This window comes from Microtus ochrogaster (assembly GCF_000317375.1).
Source record: "Microtus ochrogaster isolate Prairie Vole_2 chromosome 6 unlocalized genomic scaffold, MicOch1.0 chr6_random_2, whole genome shotgun sequence".
NCBI classification, from domain to species: Eukaryota; Metazoa; Chordata; class Mammalia; order Rodentia; family Cricetidae; genus Microtus; species Microtus ochrogaster.
The window spans coordinates 4,769,125-4,788,461 of NW_004949095.1; the positions used below are offsets into that span (position 1 = coordinate 4,769,125).

The following is a 19,337-nucleotide window of genomic DNA, read 5'->3' on the forward strand; positions in this document are numbered from 1 at the left end:
CACCTTCCTAGACCTAGATGGAGGGGGAGCTCAGACTTCCCACAGGGCAGGGTACCCTGATTTCTCTTAGGACTGGAGAGCGAGGGGGGAGGAGAGTGGGGAGAGTTGGAGGGAAATGGGAGGATGGAACGAGGTGGAAATTTATAATAAATAAATAAATAATTTTAGACCTAGACCTGGATGGAGGGAGGAAGACCATGGACTTTCCACAGGGCAGGGAACCCTGACTGCTCTTCGTGGTAGGGGAGAGGGGGGAGGAGAGTGGGGAGAGGGGGTGATGTATGGGAGGAGGGGGAGGGAAATGGGGAGGAGGAGGAAATTTTTTTCAACAACTAAAAAAATAAACAAAAATAAATAAATAAACAAAAACAAAAACAAAAAGACACAAAATTTTAGCTTCAAGGATTAAGCCAAGTATTTATTTGGCAAGATAGCTGCATTCACCCCATATCCCATGGGTTAGTATTCTGGGTGGGCATGGGTTGTCAGAAAGTGATCACCCTGGGGGAGGGAAAGAAGTGAGTGACATGCTGGACAAGGGTGTCCCTAGGCTGCAGGTTGGTGACTTCCAGGCTTTAGTCTAACAGAAAAGCCCCAGGTCAGCCCTGCTCTTGACCCCGCTCACGGAGTGGAGAGGATACTATTCCTGCCTGGCACTGGACTCCAAGGAATCACCTCCATCACTGACCTCTGCCCAGTGGTTAGGGTGGAGGTCCCGTGGGTTCCAGAAGCTGGCTAATGATGCGGATAACCCGGTACTCTCCAGTGGAGGCTGTTCACTCTCCCAGGATCTGGACTCTCTACCCCAGACACACCATAGAGTTGAAGAGTCACCTATTCCCCAAGAATACTCTCTCCCCACCCCCACCCATCCACCATTAGCAAGAGGCCAGCTCTCTTCCTGGGGTTCATTCAGCTAGCAAGAACATTTCCTTGATAGGGCTTGGGTACATCTGCCTCATTCCAGTCACCCACTCATGGGGGTTACTCAGGGTGACTTTGAGAAGCTCTTGGGGACTGTGGAGTCCCCTTAGCTTCACTTCTCAAAGCGCTCAGTGCTGCAGCCCTGGGCAGACACTCAACCAGGCAGCCGCTGCCTGTCAGCAAGGAATTACTGAGCTCTGCCCACCCCTTGGACATGCTACAGTTGGCCACAGTACTGTTCTGGACCCTTCTCTCTCCAGTCTGCTGAGGAGTTGTTGTTCACTGCTGTGTTCCGGGTCCCAAGCCTGCAGTCTAGCATATTATGGCTTCTTTGTAAGTATTTGTTCTGTGACTGAAACTAAGTAACTATAGAAACGCTCCTCTACTACAGCCCAAGAGTAAGGAAAAACCCAAGCATGAGGCTGCGGAAGTGGCATCCGCTCCAGGGAGGGAGTAGCTCATGGTGGCTTTGTCAGCCCTGGTTAGGTTACGGGACTGGTTATTGGGGCAGTCAGTCAGCTAGATAGTCAGAGCTGTGCCCTGTCAGGGCCCGGCTTACCTCTCATCTGTAATGGTCTCTGGCTTTTTATATACTTCCTGCTCTTCCTGCAGCACTCTGAGGATTTTATTACATTCGCACATGGTCTCCTGTGGCCAGAGCTACAAAGGAAAGGACCTCAGAAAATAATGCTCCTCTACAGAACCCCCTCCTGAGTTTGCTCCTCTACAGAACCCCCTCCTGAGTTTGCGAGTTTTACCTTCAACTTGTCTTAATTAACAAAGACACATATAGGCCAGTGAGGCGGCTCAGTAGTAGGTCAAGGTGCTTTCTTCCAAGGTCGACGACCCACTTTAATTCCTGTACATGATAGAAGGAGAGTCAACTCCTGCAAGTTATACACATGCATATATACAATAAATAAATGAAAATAAAAAAAGTGCTTTTTAAAAGACACACAATGTAAGTAATAAGTAACACCATATACATAGTGTGTATATTGATGATGTATATACATATATTTCATGTGTGTGTGGAGAGAGAGAGAGAGAGAGAGAGAGAGAGAGAGAGAGAGAGAGAGAGAGAGAGAGAGAACACCCTCTATTTCGGCTAAGCCTAGCCTTTAGCCTGCGCATGAGCTGAACACAGCCACGTTAATAACCCTGGCAAGAGCTGCGGAACTGCTTGCCGGCAGAGAGTCACACGCAAAGAAAATGAGCACAGACTGAAGCCACGGCTGGGCAGTGATTTGTCAGAAAGTGGTCAGTAACTGCAACAGACCACAACAGCATGGGATTAGACTTGGTGGCAGAACAGGCAGTGGCTGGCAGGAGGAACAAACATTGTTTCAAAATGTTTTCTAGAACATTTGGTTTCCTTGGTCACCTTGGTGGGTGAGACAGGAAGAGAAATTCCCTCCCCAGCGTTGGGCATTTCATTGCCCAACTGTCCTTTCCCCTCGTGTCTCATTGGCTGGAAGTAGTCACATGGCTCGGTCTCCTGCAAGAGCCTGGAACTGGGGATCAAACAGACTCTGCCTCTGCCAGCGTTCTTGGACTTAATGTTCGAGTTCTCAAGACCAGCCAGTGCCTTCCAGTTCTTTGGGAAGCAGTAATTAGCCATGTGACGGAAGCATAAGTTGTCCCCATTGCATTTTGTGATGGAAGAAATATGCATGCTTTGCAAATAACCCAACCAGAAGACTATTGTGAGGTGATGGCGCCTGACCCCTGGGAGGGTGACGGGGAGCAAGGATCTGCAATGGGGACTCGCACGCTCCACCATCCCAGGTGGAGATGGCCGAATGGGCGGATGGAGAAACAGGCAAACATCAGAGTCAGGACGGGCAACCGTCCCCAAGGTCGTGCGGTGGTACAGTCTAAGGAGAGGGTGGGCCTCAGGCACACTCCCGAGGACAGGACATCCTCCTAAGGATATCAGAGGCCGTGTGCTCTTGTGTTGACTCCAGCATCCCTTTCTGCAGGATCCAGCCCACACTTCCAGGCTGTTCTTCAGGTCCATTTCCTGCCCATTTGCTCTCTCCATGTCTGCTTTCTTACCTCACCATTCACGTTAATTTATTGGTGAACGCTCTGATTTTCCTATAAGATCTCCCCATACCTCACATCTATAACCCATAACCCACATCTATACTCCAATCCATACCCCATACCCCAGTTCATACCCCATACCCTAATCCATACCACATACCCCACATCCATACCCCAACCCCACATCCATACCCCATACCCCACCAACTTTCACCTATCACGGGGAGAAGGTGACAGCCCACTTCTGAAGCAACTGTCCTACTGTCTGCATTCCATTCCCAGATGAACTGGATGGGCCTCTACAAGATGGCACCCTTCAGGGCAGAGAGCCCCATAAATGTTAGCTATGAGAGTAGCTGCCCCTTTATCTCCCTCAGGGTAGCATACCACAGCTGTCCTCTGGAAGCACACAGGAGACGTGGTTTGTAGGTAATTGTTTATTATTTGAATTGAAGCATCTGTGGTTGTTGCTTCTCATATACTACCTTCCAAAATACACACACAAATTCTTTGGAATTGGCCCCCTCCCGACCCTAACACACACAGAACATTGATTCCATTCGTGTCAGGGACTGTGGTGACAAGAAACGTTGCTTGGGCAACAAGCTGGACAACGAAAGGAATTTTTCCAGAGAGAAACCGAATTAGCCACACTGTGCCCCCTCCCACTCGGAAGGTGACAGCTTCCTTTAGGCTGGTAATCCACCATGAAGGCCGGTTTCACACGTGAGCTCTGAAACAGGTCCGCAGGGAATTGCTCCCAGGGTTGAAAATTAGAACTCGCCAGGGTAATTTGTCCGTTTTTCCACATGACTTTCTGGGCTGGGGCCAGCCAGGATGGAAACTGGTCTCTGAGTTTCAGAGCATGCTGGATCTAGCCACCCCCGGCTGCTGGCCCTGGTGTGTCATTTCTCTGCTGTGTCATTCCAGCTTCTCTCCCTCCCAGACGGAGGCAGGGAGCATCTCCTGCCAGGTCTACCCCAGAGCTTCCCTCTGGGTTTGTCCAGGATGACAGTAACAGTAGGGTTAAGCGTTGAAAGTATTTTCTTCCAGATTGTGTTTTCCCTTACCTTGTCTAGACACAGATTACTCACTAAAAGCTAAGACTGACCTTAGGACCTGTGCATCCTGTTTGTCTTAAGTATATTTTCATTATTTTTTTTGGAATTTCATACAATGTATTTTGATCATATTCATTCCCTACCCCAGCCTATTCCCCATTATCTTTTTTTTTTTAAATAAAACACCATTAAAGAAAATTGACTCTCCTTCCCACAGACACCATCAACAACCCAGACTCCTCAATTAAGGGTGGGAGACTCATGAGCCCCTCCCATTTTGTGTTAGAATTTGTCAGCCTTGATTCTGTACAGGTTATGTGTGGACAACCACAGCTGCTGGGAGTTCATGAGTCAGTGGTCCTGTCATGTCCAGAGGACACAGTTTAGCTCTGCTCCTCCTCCACCTTTGACCCTATGGTCCTTTGCAGTGCACAACGCCTGTCTGTGCTCTATGTGCCACCAGACAGTTCCCGAGCTTCGGGCAAGGGGCTGGAGGTTGAAACATACAAAGACACAGAGAGGGAGAGAGAGAGACAGACAGAGACATGGACCTCTAGTCACTGGTAAGAAGCCCCTTATTCAATAGCAACATGGAGTCTTATATACCCAACAGTCAGGTGGGCCAACAGGTGAAAACCTTATCCTCTGATCCTCAAGGCCAAGGCAACACGTGCTCGTGAAGCAGAGCTGGTAAACAACTTTGACACAGCTTTTAGTAACCAAATCAGAAGGAAAGTAAAGATCTCTAGCAGGGAAGAGCAGCTGGAGGCCAGGACTCCAAATGGTTCCAACAGTCCTTGGGCAATTTGACCAGTTGTGAGTGTCACCATCCTCTGCACAAACAAACTTCTCTGATGAGACCTAAGAACTGCCCTAATCTATGGGTAGAGAGACCTATAAATTTATAGGGTGGTTTGCTTTTAGCAAAATAATAGTTACATGTTGTGAAATACTATTTTAACTGGGCAAAGATGTGTTACATTTGTTTATGCTGCAGAATATTACCTTAAATATGTAGAGGTTACATTTGTTACATCTGTTTCTGCCATCTTTGTTAATGATGTAAAGATGTGTTATATTTGTTTATGCTGCATTTGTTTAACTATGTAAAGATGTGCTGCTGTTTCACCTTGCCTGGCCAAGGCACCTGATTGGTCTAATAAAAAGCTGAATGGCCAATAGCAGGAGAGGGATAGGTGGGGCTGGAAGGCAGAGAGAAAAAGTAGGAGGAGAAAACTAGGCTTGAGAGAGAAGAACGAGGAGAGAATGAGGGAGGAAGAAAGGAGCATGCCAGAAGCTAGGCAGCTGCCAGTTAACCATGTAGAAGAAGTAAAAGTAAGATATACAGAAGGAAAGAAAGGTAAAAAGACCCGAGGGAAAACATAGTAAAAAGAAACAGGTTAAGTTATAAGAATATATAATTTAAGAATATATATAATATAACAATATATATAAGAATATATAATATAACTAACTTATAATGTATAAGTTAGCAAGAAATGAGCATAAGACTGAGCATTCATAACTAATAATAAGTCTCCATATCATGATTTGAGAGCTGGTTGGTGGCCCAAAAGAAATCATGGTACAGTAATAATGGGTTCACACCTGAGGCCTGTCAGTCCCCCAACCATGGGTTCTCGGCTATAAAGTAAACACTGTGTTTTGGGAGGTGTGTATCCTACCGTGTGTCCCTGTGCCTTCAGGAGATGGTTTGGAAGGCCTGGTATGCAGAGCCCTTTGGTAAGCCACAGACTGCAGTGAGGGAGAAGTCGTCCACCCTTCCCCTGTGGAGCCTAAAGCAGGAGAGAGAGCAGCCAGATGCTTTTCCTGCAGTGGGTTAGGTACCCTTCCTGGGGGTGCTGGGGGCTCTGGAAACTCAGGGAGGGGCACTGGCTTGGGTGTGGCAGGCTAGGAAAACTTCCCAAAGGGCATTATGTCTCAGCTGAGCTTGACACAGGATCACAAGAGAAAAGCCTGTGGGGCAAGTCAGCAGAGGTATGTGGTGTCAGGACGTCCACTCTTAGACGCAGAGGCTCTGTCTAAAGCACACTTCCACACAGATGATCGACTGTGCCTTCAGGACTTTCTGAAACGTGGCTCTGTAGCTAGAGACCTAAGTGCATGGGAAAAGTCCTTTTCTGTTGTGGGAACAGGGGACAACTTATACAACTCAGTTCCCTCCTTCCACAGCATGGAGCTCGGAATCAAACTCAGGTTTTAGTCAAAACTTCGGATTCTTTCCTTAGCATAGATTTTTCAGTAGTAGCATTACTGGGTCAGAGGAAATAAACATTTTGAAGGCTGATCATATTGACATATTATTTTTTGTGGTTAGTAATACAGCTCACATTGCTGTTACCCAGCATCAAGCCACATTGTTATAGAATGTATAAAAATGATGTCACATTAGCTTTCTACTTTCTTGATGTTTTTGTTTTATTTTGAGGTGGGGTCTCATATAGCACAGGCTGTCCTCAAACTGGTTGCATAGCTCAGGGTGAACCCCTGATTCTCCTGCCTCCACCTTTCAAGTGCTGGGATTACAGACATGTACCACCATGCCTAGCTCATGTCTTTGGTTATTAAAGTAGGCTGTTGTTCATGCAGTTCTATTGATGGGTATCTCCACCCCACCCCCACCCCACCCCCGCCTTCTTATTATTTTTCTTCTATTTTTGACAGTTGCTTACTTACCAGGCTAGGCTCAAACACACTATGTTGCCTGGACATCCTAAAAACTCTCCATTCTCCTGCCTCAGCCCCCAGTCCGGGTCCCAGAAGCTGGGGTTACAGATATATACCACAATGCCTTGGCTTGGGAACTTAGGAACAAAAAAACAAATTCATAAAAACTAAGACAAGTACTGAGTGATCATCCTGGGCATATCTACCTCAGTGTGACTCCTGGTACTGGAGAACGATGCCAAGAGGCCAAGCACTGGCTAACCAATTCTACTTTCGAGGGATCGCTGGCAGTGCTGAGGCCCCGCAAAGAGTAGAGGAGGTAGGGACTTAATTGGATCCCAGGTGGCCATTGGGTGCTGCAGGGCTATTGATGACATTCAGTGAATGTCTTAATAGCCTGTTTATACATTTTATTTTTCGAGATAAGATTTCATGTATCCCAATTTGGTCTAGAACTAGACATATATTAATCTCAAACTTCTTCTGATTCTCCTGCCTCTACCTTCTGAGTTTTGGAATTTTAAGTGTGTATCACCTGTCAGATTTAATTAATTTTCCATTTGGGGCTTTATTTTAATCTTATTTTGATATTATAATTATGCATCATGTAGTAAATTGGTAAATAGCCCCAATTTTTTTTCCTTAGGTTGAATTCTATAAAAAGAATCATTGGATCAAAGGTTACTCATATTAAGACTTATAAAATATTTTACCAGCTTTGTGGATTGCTGTATGTTTCCCAAAGGTTCAGTTTGTTTCTGGAAGTGAATGAGACAACCCAGGGAGAGACTGTATTTTTAAGGATGGCCCCACAGCACCTCTATCTCGCATGGTTTTCCAGAACACTGTGGCATCCTTCAAGTGGTGGTGATCTCTGACCCTTGAACCTTTGCAGGGTGCTGCTCTTGCAGCCGGGTCAGCCAGTAGGACACCAGCAGCAGCATGGTTTACCCTCTGGGCTCAGCCCTGCTGTAAGTCTACTCTAATTTGACTTTGTTTAGAGCCACAGTTCCCAGCACAGCGTGTTAGTGTGCTCCTCCAGGCTTTTTCTAGACCAACATCGACAGACAACATAAACAAATTCACACGTTCATCAAAACATGCTCTTAGACATTTCTAGAAAAGCACAGCTTAGACTCGAGCATCGGAGCACCCAGGTACACAAAGGAAGATGAAGGCATGGAGGTCAAGCCTCACTTCAGGGAGAGGCACGGGGGTCACATGCTCTTTCAGTAGCCTCCTGAAGCCTAAGGTGAATGGCTGTGGCTGTGTGATCTACAGCTGGGACTCCACCCATTATCCACTGCATGGGGGAACACTAGGGGATGTGAACTGTGCCTAGTGCACAGCCTGCCTCAGGGCCACTACCAGCTCTTCCACAACTTGCTGGTCGAGGGTTCCTGTGGATACATAGCCCAAGAAAGCTTAGATACTGAGACACAACACAGGGCCTCGAGGAATCTCATACTTAGGTGTGTGATTCTGTTTCTGAGAGTTCATAGGCACGCAGTTGGCACATCCTAGATCTGCAGAGTTAGGAACCGAGGACCTGGAGTTTATGTACAAGATGGTATAGAATCTTTACCACGCCAAGGACATAGCCAAGAAGAATCTTCAGCTGCTGCTGCCACCTTCCAAGGGGATGGGATTCTGGAAGGATGCATTTGTAGGGTGGACAGAGCACCAGGACAGACCCTTCATCAGCAGCCACCTTGTAGATCACGTGTGTTCTCTAGTTGTACAGTCTGCTCTCCGCTCCTCTAGTGAATTCACTGGTGAGGAACGTGTCCAGTGATACGGTTTGTCTGCTTGCCTGTGGTGCCAGTTGTAACACAGTCTTCATGAGATCCTATGGCTGACACTTCCCATGCCTACCCGTCTACACTTGCCTCAGTGAATTCCACTTCTGGGGCTCATGGGGTTCCCTGTCTGCAGTAGTTTCTTCGTGGTTTCTCTCTGGAATGTCCACACTCCTGAGTGAGGGTTCAGCTGCCTATTTAGAGTGAAGGATGCACCATCCTGGCAGTGTAGACAGATGCAAGTTAAAATCTGTAATGAGTCTTTTTCTGTCTTGCCAGCCAGCTCCCAAATAATAACACGGAGACCTATTACTAATTATGACAGCTCAGCCTTAGCTCAGGTTTGTTCCACTAACTCCTGTAACTTAACCCATTTCTCTTCATTTACGTTCTGTCACGCACCATCCATCCTGCTGCTTCTGTGTCTTCTGGCGTCTCTCTCACACCTAACTCTCTTCTGAAGTCCCACCAATACCTCCTGCCTAGCTATTGGCCATTCAGCTTTTTTGTTTTTGTTTTTTTGAGACAGGGTACCTCTACAGCTTTGGAGCCTGTCCTGGAACTAGCTTTTGTAGACCAGGCTGGTCTCGAACTCACAGAGATGCACTTGCCTCTGCCTCCCAAGTGCTAGGATTAAAGGCGTGCGCCACTACTGCCTGGCAATTGTTAAGCTTTTTATTACAACAATCACAGCAGATACATCTTCACATAGTGTACAAATATTCCATAGCAAAAATTATTAGAATTTATTATTATTAATTTTTTGCTAACATATGGAAAACATAATTTTAAATTGGCAAAGTAGCACAATATTCTTCCCTATATTCCGCTTGAATTTGTATGCATTCCTACCAGTCATGAGCTTTTTTTAAAAGTTAATTTCCTGCACACGCATGTGCGCTTTCTTTCTCTGTCTCTCTGTTTCTGTCTCTCTCTCACACACACACATACCACAGAATGCATATGGAGGCCAGATGACGATTTTTTAGAATATTTATTTATTTTAAAATATCTATTTATTATGTATACAATATTTTGTCTGTGTGTATGCCTGCTGGCCAGAAGAGGACACCAGACCTCATTACAGATGGTTGTGAGCCACCATCTGTGGTTGCTGGGAATTGAACTCAGGACCTTTGGAAGAGCAGGCAATGCTCTTTACCTCTGAGCCATCTTTCCAGCCCCCAGAGGATAATTTTTGTGAATTGGTTCTTACCTCCCATCTGGTTGAGGCAGTCTTCCTGACACTGCACGGTGTACCCCCGGCTAGCTGGCCCACAAGCTTCTGGCATATTCTCCAGCCTCTAGTTCCTGTTTTGTTATGGGAACGCTGATGGAAAGACAGGTCCACGCCACTGACTTTTTCTTTTTTAAACTGTGCTCTAGGCATAGAACCAAGGCCATTAGGCTTGCACGGCTCGCATGACAAGCTCTTCTTCTACCTGCTCAGCCAACATCCAGCCTGAGCTTCCCAAGTTTCCACATAGACTCTGAGTAAATGCCTAATAATTCTGAGTGAATTTTCCCATGTCATGAATTGCTCCTTTCTTTAAAAGTGACTTTTTTGGAGCTCTGTTCCAGTGTAATGAATAGGTCCTAGGTCAACCAAGGGTTCTTTTTCTGTAGCAAGCTCTACAGATCTGATATGGAAATATTTGCTCTTAAACACCATACCTTCTGGTCTCCAAAGACTGAAAAACAACAACAACAACAGGTTTTGGCTTCTAAAGAAATTAAATTAATTAACTCTAATGCAGGAAAGATCTTTGAAAGACGGAAGGAAAGGAGAAAAGGAGAATTCTTTTCTGGAGTCATGTCCAGACCTTCGACTTTTGGGGAAAGAGTTGCGCATATGCTGGGCTCTCTGGCACCAGGCTGAGGGCTCCCAGATGAATTCTGATTTCAGATCTCCTTGATTCTAACGCCCCCTGGCTCCTCTTGACGTTTTGGTAACTGAGTGCGAAGGGACTGATGCTGTGGTTTTAGTCTTTAAGTACACTGTTAAAAAGGAGCTCTGCCTAAGGAGCCCTCTGATCGGTTTAATAAAGAGCTGAATAGCCAATAGCTAGGCAAGAGAGAATAGGCGGAACTTCCATGGACAGAGAAGAACTGGGGAAGAATCTGAGGCCTGTGACATTCGCCCATGAGACATGGAGTCAGATGTACAGAATGGAGAAGTAAAATGTCACATGGCAGAATGTATATTAATAGAAACATGTTAATTTAAGTTATAAGAGCTAGTTGGGAACAAGCCTAAGCTAAGGCCAAGCTTTTATAATTAATGATAAGCCTCTGTGTCATTATTTGGGGGCTGGTGGTTCAAAGAAAGTCTGACAAGTCCAGCTCCAGAGAGCCTATATAGCCACTGTGTTCCTTCCCAAGACTCCCTACACTGATCCCCTCTGGTTCTCAGGTGAGCTAGCCTGCAAGTACCCTGTAGAGCTAACTTCTGACTCCAGGACTAGGCCTGTCACTTCTGCCGGGCATTTAAAACGCAGTTACTCTTACGAATGAAGCTTTAGATAGTCTGCTGGTTTGTGTGCAGCAGCCTCAGACTCTAAACAACCGCTGCTTCATCACCCTTGCTAACCCCACAATGACCAAGGAGGCCACAAAGGGAAGCGATTAGGAGGTTTCTAGAAAGAGACGGAGAGGTGACCGACTGACTCTTCCAGATGAGCTAGCAGTCGTCCGGTGTCTTTTCCTCTGAGTCAATTGCAGACTCAGACTTAAAAATTAGTGACTACAGAATTCACACTCATGATGCGTTCCTGAAGAACCCCGGAGCAGCAGAGCCTTAAGTCAGGGATCTTACCAAAGACGAGTAGGATGGTTTTCCTTCTACACGAGCGATGGCGTGTGTGTGACCAAAGCCTGACCTTAGTTTTAGTTTTATTTTGAGACAGCCTCTCAGTAAACCTTGAGCTCACAAGCTCAGCTAGACCAGCTGGGCAGTGAGCTCAGAGGACCCCTCCTTCTCCATTTCCCCAGCACTGCGATTACAGGATGGTGCTGGGCCTGGCTTTTTTAAGGGGGAGGAGGCTCTGGAGATGAGAACTCTGGGCCTCACCTTTGCACGACAAACAGTTCCTGACTGAGCCATCTCCCCAGTCCCAATATGTACATTTTTTCTTAGGGGTTTTGGCTTTTAAAAAAGATTTGCTTCTGTTTTTAATTACATCTATCCCTGCGGGGGGGGGGGCATGTGATGTGAGGCTGCTGCCAAGCTGGGGTTCCAGGTGGTTGCGAGTCACTGTGGGTTTTGCACACTGAACTCTAGGCTCCTTCAACAGGAGTATAAGCACCTAACACAGAGCCACCTCTGCAGCCTGTTTGCCTTTTTGAGCCAGGGTTTCAGTCTGACCTTGAATTTGCTATCCTCCTACCTCTTGTGTGCTACAATTACAGGTATAAGCCTGCATCTAGCATTGTTTTTATTTATCAATTTAGCATAATTTAAAAATCTAAAACAGTGAAATCTATAATTGTATTTTCTTTTTCCTTCTTTTTTTTTCCACATTAGATTAAGATATATTTTAAACTGGGCAGTAGTGGCACGCACCTTTAATCCCAGCAATCAGGAGGCAGAGGCAGGCAGAGCTCTGTGTTCAAGGCCAGCCTGGTCTACAGAGTGAGTTCCAGAACAGCCAGAGCTACACAGAAAAACCTTGTCTCAAAGAAAAAACAACAAAAACCCAAAACAAACAAACAAACAAAACCCCAAAAACAAAAAAAGATGTATTTTGGTGTGTTGGGGAATATTATTTTCAGGTATGTGACTTTTGTTCACACTGCATTTGTTTAACTGTGAGGCTGTGTTACTGTGCCTGTCTAAAACACCTGTTGGTCTAATAAAGAGATGAACAACCAATAACGAGGCAGAAGCAAGGATGGGAGGTAGGACTGGCAGGCAGAGAGATCAGGAGAACAAGATGCAGCAACAGAGAACAAGGAAAGGGGGACATTAGGGGCCAGCCACAGAGTAAGAAGGAAAGTAAGATATACAGAAACAGAGAAAGATAAAAGCCCAGAGGCAAAAGGTAGTCGGGATAACATAAGAAACAAGCTAAGGCTGGGCATTCATAATTAAAAATAAGCCTCTGTGTGATTTATTTGGGAGTTGGGTGGGGAACACCCTCCCCCAAAAAAATAACCAAAAGAATAAAACATTACACTACATTAGTGTTTGGTGTTAAAACAGGCTCTCAGCTGAATTTTCCAAGTAATATGCTTAGCATCATTGAACAATTCTTCCCTCAAGGCAGAACTCTGTGGCCATCAGAAACTTTGAGATAGCTGGGAACTTGATGGAGACACTGTAAGCAAATTCAAGCTGGGTTAGTGTTCAGTCTCTCCCAAGCCTAAGGTAGCTTCTGTGGTGGATGAAGGCTTGACAGACTGCAGCAGAGGGCTAATCATGCCACAGTACTGACATGGTGGGCTAGGAAGGTTAGCTCTTCTCTAGAAGCTCCTGGCAGCCCTAGGGAAAAGTCGATTGCTCTCTGCAGAGGTGAGAACAAAGTGCCCAGCTGTCACAGGCTGGAGGTAAGTGTCTCTGAATGAGCCTCACAGACGTTTGAGTCTCGCTCATGGTTTGCCAGTGCCTTGTGGCTTTGAAGCCCTTCTGTCTGTGACCCATGACTTGTACCACATGGCTTATAAGGCAAAGAAAACTGGACAGAGGCCAGTGAAAGTGACCAAAAAGACTGGGCCCCAGCCACCTGCATTTCTGTTACCCTCCCTGCAGCTCTCAGCTAGCTCACTTTCCAGAGTGCGTTCTTCCAGAGAAGGCCAACGATGCGGATCAGAGTTTTCTCAAGATCTAACCTGTTCTTCCAGCAAAGCGGAAACCCTTCCTTGGGCTCTGCAGCAGCCCTTCCACTGGAGGCATTTGAGTATGATGTGAGGTGTGAACGGGGTCAGATGCCGGGAAAGCCACACCTGAGGAGGTTAACGGAGGCAGATTTGTGGAGTTTCATCAGGGTAAAAACAACTGGGTTGTGGGATCCTTCAGTCAGGACAACCTTTAGGAGGATGCTGTGTGCCTGGCTGACAGACATGGCTCACTACAGGCTTTCCTTTGAGGGATAGACCCCTTTCCCACCACAGCTCTGCTTCCCCAGCCACTAAAATGTGAGAAGCCCACGTGGTCCTCAGCTCTGCCCCCAGGATGCCTTGCAGCGGAGCCAAACATTTCCCCTCTTGTTTCTGTCAGGGATTTTGCCACATTGTTGAGAAGGGCAACTAGTACAGAGGGTCAACAGGACAGGGACAGTCCCTCATGCCTGCTTGCCTTGCACTGGTGGTGAACATACCACCAGCATGGGAGGACCTTGGGGAGGCCTATGAGCAAAGCCGAGGCCTAGAAGTGGATGATCTCTGGAGGTCATGGCCACCTGCCTACTGAATCTTCAACACATTTGACAAGAGCCCCTTTCCCATCGAGGATCCATGCACTTGAGACAGGGCACACCTACCTCACACTAGCAAAGAACCCTTTCCGGGAGGGTGCCCCCACATCCTGCCAACATCACATGGCACACACATGGTTACATTTGCTCTTCGGGTGGGGCTTGGGGAAGCCTGCTGAGTTTCCCTCCTTGGAAGCATGCTGATCCCCAGCTCCTGCCCCCACCTCAGTCTGTAACTCAGGGACCACATCTGTGCTCTCTTGTGCTGATTCTAGCCTAACCAGGCACAGGAGATCCTGACATAATTATAATATTAATATGGGCTTTTTATCTTTTGTTCTATAGCAACAACTTGTTAGATTGGGTGTGTGCTTTCTCTTCCGACTGTACATTTTTATATTTTCTTTTTTTATTTAATTTTTATGTGTGTTGGTGTTTGGTTTACGTGTTTGTCTGTGTGAGGGAGTCAAATATACTGACTGGAACTTGAGTTACAGACAGTTGGGAGCTGCTATGTGAGTGCTGGGAATTGAACCTGGGCTTTTTGGAGGGGCAGCCAATGCTGTTAACCACTAAGCCATCTCTCCAAGCCCCACATTTTCATATTTTCTTTGTTGGCACTTCATTCTTCAAAGCCCAACTTGGTGGTTACTTTAAGGACACCCTGAACTCCTCAAACATGACATGCCAGACAGCTGGGTTTCTCTGTCCCATCCAGCAGAAGGAGTCTCTGCTTCGCAGGTCTCCCCTGCCAGAGAGCATTCCAGACAAACAGCCTAGAAAGGTCCAGATGACACAGAAGGCCCCAAGTCCCCCCATGGCTGCACGAGCAGGGCAGGGGACCAGCTGGTGGGCAGGCTTGCTTATCCAAGCCATGGATAAGAGCCCTGGGGAAATCAAGGTAAAAGGCAGTGGGGCAGGAGGCCCACCCTCCCTATCAATCAGAAGGCCTCTGGATAGGGCCAAGGGGCTCACTGTGTGGAAGGAAACCCACACCACAAAGTGTCTCAAATAGGGACCTGCCTTTACTCTCAACCCTGTGGCTGAACATCGTGGAGCAGCCTGCACCAGCATTTTCTGCAGAGCCCCAATCCTACACTTGATCTGGGGTTTGACCCTAGGTTTGATCTGGGGAAGTATGGTTATTGGAGGTATAGGATTTGCTAACAGAAATTTTTACTTGACATTTTATGAGCGGCCAAGTGATAAGAAACCTCTTATTTTAAGAGCGGCTCATTTAGTAAGAAACCTCTGAGGTTGTGGACACTGGTCCCGGAGCCTTTTTCAGAAACCCTGCTTGATCATGTGCTGGCCTGTCAGCCTCTCAAACCCTCAAGCGGGGTTCAGCAGGGAAGGACCAGTCTAAGCCAGGAGGATGTGGTGTGGGGCTCAGACATGGAGAGGGGAAGCACCCTTGGAGCCAGGCTACTAAAGAGGTCAAACGCCTGGCAGCTGCACCTCCCCCACCCCAGCTGGCCCAGCACAGGAGGTGTCCTTGGTATTCCACCTGCTGCACCAATGCCGAGGCCATTCGAGCCGACTGAAGATGTCAGAGAAAACCCCAAATCGGATTGAGGCTTCTGCTCCCCCCTAATGAGGTTCATTATCAGCTGCTCTGATCCCTGTAAAACCCAGCAGGCTGGATTAGGGGCAAAGTCTAATCCAGGCTGACTCCTCCTGGCTGGCCAGTCAGCGCAGGCTGGCCCGACAAACAAACCTGCCAATCCTGGAGGAAGAGCTGAAGGTGGCAGCTGCAGACAGGCTCCTCTAACAGCCAGAGAGCAGGAGGTGGCAGGGCCAGCACCAAGGCCTGGGGTCCAAGAGTGTTCTGTGGGGAGTGAGGTGAGGGCCCGCTCCTGCGCGGTTAGTATAAACCTGTAGGTCTATGGCATAGGTCTCCAGGGAACAAGTCAAACACACTATGCGTGACTTAACAAAAATAATTTTATTCCACACCCCTCTCAGATGGGGGGAGCGTGGGAATGAAGCTTGTGTTCTAGACTTTTCCATTTCTACCTGCCTGCAGTGGAACTCAAAGAGGAAACCCTCCCCTCGCTGCTCTCAACTCAGCACCTTCCACAGCCAACATGTAGCACTGATTTCAGGGAACAAAATCAAAAGGCAAGAGCCCCAGCTCAGAGAGAAGGCTGCCCTCTCGCAGCTAGCACAGGACTATCTGGACCTCAGCGTTACCCACCCCTTTGCCCCAGCCACCAAGTAAGCACCGCACCCCACAGACCAGCCACTGTCACCCACTCAGCCTGCCAAACCACACCACCCTCAAACTACACCCTTGCAGCAGAAACTCTAGTTTGAACCTGGGAGGCCAAAATCATTTCCTGAAGCTTCCAGCTCCACTCCTGGAGCCACACCCAGCCCAGGTCTGAGGCGCTGAGGCTGGGTAGGCCAGAAGTGATGCTGCTTTTTCTTCATGTTGAGAGGAAGGGAAGTAGGCAGAGCCTCAGAATGCAGTGGGTCCGCTCCAGCCCACCCAGCCCAGGTCCTCTCTTCTGGATGGAAACTCTGGACTTGTCTGCCTCAATTTAAGGTCAAGGCCAAGCAGGAAACATTGAGACTTCAGCAGGAATGGGACAGGACTTCACATAAGCTGAAAAACAGGAATTGGGTGCTAAAGCCAGGGCCTGAGTCTCCCAGAACCCCCCTGACCCTGCCTTAGGCTGCCCCTTCCCCATGCTGGACAGACGACACTGGAACCCTGTTCCTGTCTGGTCTGTGGAGCCCTTCACAGTAGACCACAGGTTCACCCAACAACTAGCTTTCCTGTCTGGTCTGTGGAGCCCTTCACAGTAGACCACAGGTTCACCCAACAACTAGCTTTCTTGGACTTGCTGCTCTCCTAAGCTAGAAAATGGAACCAGGAGTAGAGGGGAAGCAAAGGTGCCAGGGGGTCAAAAAGATCTCCATTCCTGCCTCTTCCTGGACAGTTCAGGCTATGTGGTGACTAGCATGGCCCTTCAGGGTCCTCATTCTGGCCCGGAAGTAGGTGTACATGGCTAGTAAGCCCATAAAGGACACAGAGTAGAGCCCCACACAGAGGCTAATGTCCAGGTGGGAAAAACCCCCTCCCAGAACCTGTAACCATGGGCCTTGGCCCTGTATAGCTCGGGCCTCTGGTTCCCCTTCAGGTATGCTGGCTAGCTGCTTGGGGCTGCGGCTCCCTCGCCTTAGGAGGTGGTTCACCTCAGGCAGCAATAAGACCCCAGTGTCTCTCTTGCTCAAGTGCTGCCACCCCTGGGCATGTTCCTGCGTGTCTCTCTGAAGCTCTTCCACGTGCTCAGGAGGGCCCTGCCCTGCTGGAGCTCCACTCATTCTGAGGCCTGTGTATAGTTCCCGGGGGCCACTTGCTTCAGGCTTCTCAGCTCGAACAGCTAGGGCAGTAGCTCCAGGGGGCTCTGCAGAAGCAGCCCGCTCATGGCCCAGCACTGAATTTCTGCTCTCCAGTTCTACTGCATCCATTACCAGCTCTGGGGTAGCTTCATGATTCTGGGGACCCCTCTGGGCTGCTGGTCCAGCTGCAGGAGAGTCCATGACAATGTTTACTGGAGAGAAGTGAGCCTTGAGAAAGTTGAAGGTGGCATCTAGGTCCCACACAGGCTCCTGTCCATTGAGTTCATTATGGCAGGCTAAACACAGTTCACGGGGTGGCCACTGCAACTTGGGGAAGTAGGGGTCCTCACTCGGAGCACCTGGGGAGGGAACACATACAGTTTGCACAAGCCTTTAGAAAGATGGAAGATAAAATACAGATACAAAACAGAAACCAAAGCTACTTGGGGATGAGGTAGAAGGACTGCACATTCAAAGCCAGTCTGGGCCTCGGCCTCAAAATAAAGAAGGCAGAGGAGATTTTGGGGACATAGCTCAGTGAGCTAGGCCCCAGGTTCAATCCCCAGCACCATCCCAAACCCAAACAACTCCTGGACTAGTCTGCAGTCCTGGCCCACAGTGTGATACAACCATTGCAGCATTTGGTGGGAGACCTGAGGCAAGGGGAGGGGGAAGAGGCCTGCGGCTGGCAGGGAAGCTAGGCACATGTTTTCTTTCTAAATGCTACTAGGAGGCTCCTGGAGAGGGAACCAAGTGCTTCTGCACTGTCCAGCTCCTGCCCTAGGGCTGTCTGGGAGGTACTTCCTGTTCTCCAGATAGGTAGTATCCGGTCTACAGAATGCTTTCCTCCCAGGCTCCCATGTACAGGGAAGGCAAACAGTATAAATAAGGGTAATGAGGAAGACACACTCCTTGTCTTTCTCCAGCCCACTCTCTGATGAGAATGGAAACCCCTGCTCTCTCCTCCTGTTAGTAGGATAAAACTAACAGTCAGAAAGCAGTGGGGGTGGGGGAGCTAGGCAGGAGAGAGCCTAAGGAGCCAGAGAGGGTCCTGGTTGAGCAGGGTAGGAGTTCCCTCCAGACATGGGGCTAACGGTACTGGCCTGGTTAACAGGGCTGTCACTTAGGAGATAGTGAGAATACCCCAAGAATGTCACCTCCAGCCTTGGAAGTGGCCCTCCTTACCTGAGAGGCGAGCATTAACCCTGTTGTGGCTGGTCCAGAGCCAGAGAACGGCATTTCTGGGACTTGTTACCCGGTGCAAAGAGGCAGCAGCCATCTGCTCAAAATGGTCAGCACAGTCTCTACAGCCAAAGAAGAACCGGACATAGTTCCGCATGGCTTGGAGGACCTCCTGGCCGTCAGCTGGAGGGAAAAGAGACACCACACAAAGGCCCTTCATGTTGCCAGTCTCTGCCTCTCCATCATGGCTCGCCACAGGCTGCCCTGTCCTCCTCCTCTTTTCTGGGGTCACCCTGCACAGTGCCTCGCCTACTTCTCCCCTGCAGGGGTCACTACAGAGGGGTCCTATTTCCTCCAAAGCTCCTAAACTGCAGTTCTTCCTCTTTAGGCCTCGTCATTACATTTTTCAGAGGGACACTCAGGGATTATGTGACGTGGCCAGAGAGCTGGAAGGGACAGAGAGCTCATTCCAGTCCTATGATCCTCCCCACCGACCTGCTTCAGGCTCGCCAGTGGGCCCTGCCTCTCTGGGATACCCTGAGAAGTCCATCCTGAACTGGAATGAGTGCTTCCTACTTTCTCTTCATGTCCCTAGGATTCTCACTCTGCCCTCCCATGTACGCTGGCCCAGCAAGGGGCTCTGTGACTCTCACTTTATTCCCCTGAAGGTATGCCTCCCTGCACTTTCTGCACCTTTCCCTCCTCCAGACCCCATAGACTGCAGGGGTTGCTTCCTGCTTCTAAATGTTCCCTCCTCTGCCACCTCCAACCCTTTAGAAGGCAACCTCCTACCTCCATCCACCAGGACCTCATACACAGCGCTTCTCTCTCTCTCTCTCTCTCTCTCTCTCTCTCTCTCTCTCTCTCTCTCTCTC

General features: G+C 48.4%; 1 protein-coding gene across 1 annotated transcript in view; it reads right to left on the reverse strand.

Moving 5' to 3' along the window:
• Nucleotides 1–15,858: 15,858 nt before the first annotated feature.
• Qsox1 (quiescin sulfhydryl oxidase 1) overlaps nt 15,859–19,337 on the reverse strand; it is a 44,937-nt gene continuing 41,458 nt past the window's right edge. Inside the window, exons 11-12 of the mRNA XM_026787618.1 lie at nt 18,466–18,693; nt 15,859–17,639 (exon numbers count right to left, since the gene is read on the reverse strand). Of these exons, the coding sequence (XP_026643419.1) occupies nt 16,879–17,639; nt 18,466–18,693 (989 nt within the window). The 3' untranslated portion in view covers nt 15,859–16,878. The remainder of the gene's footprint in view (nt 17,640–18,465; nt 18,694–19,337) is intronic.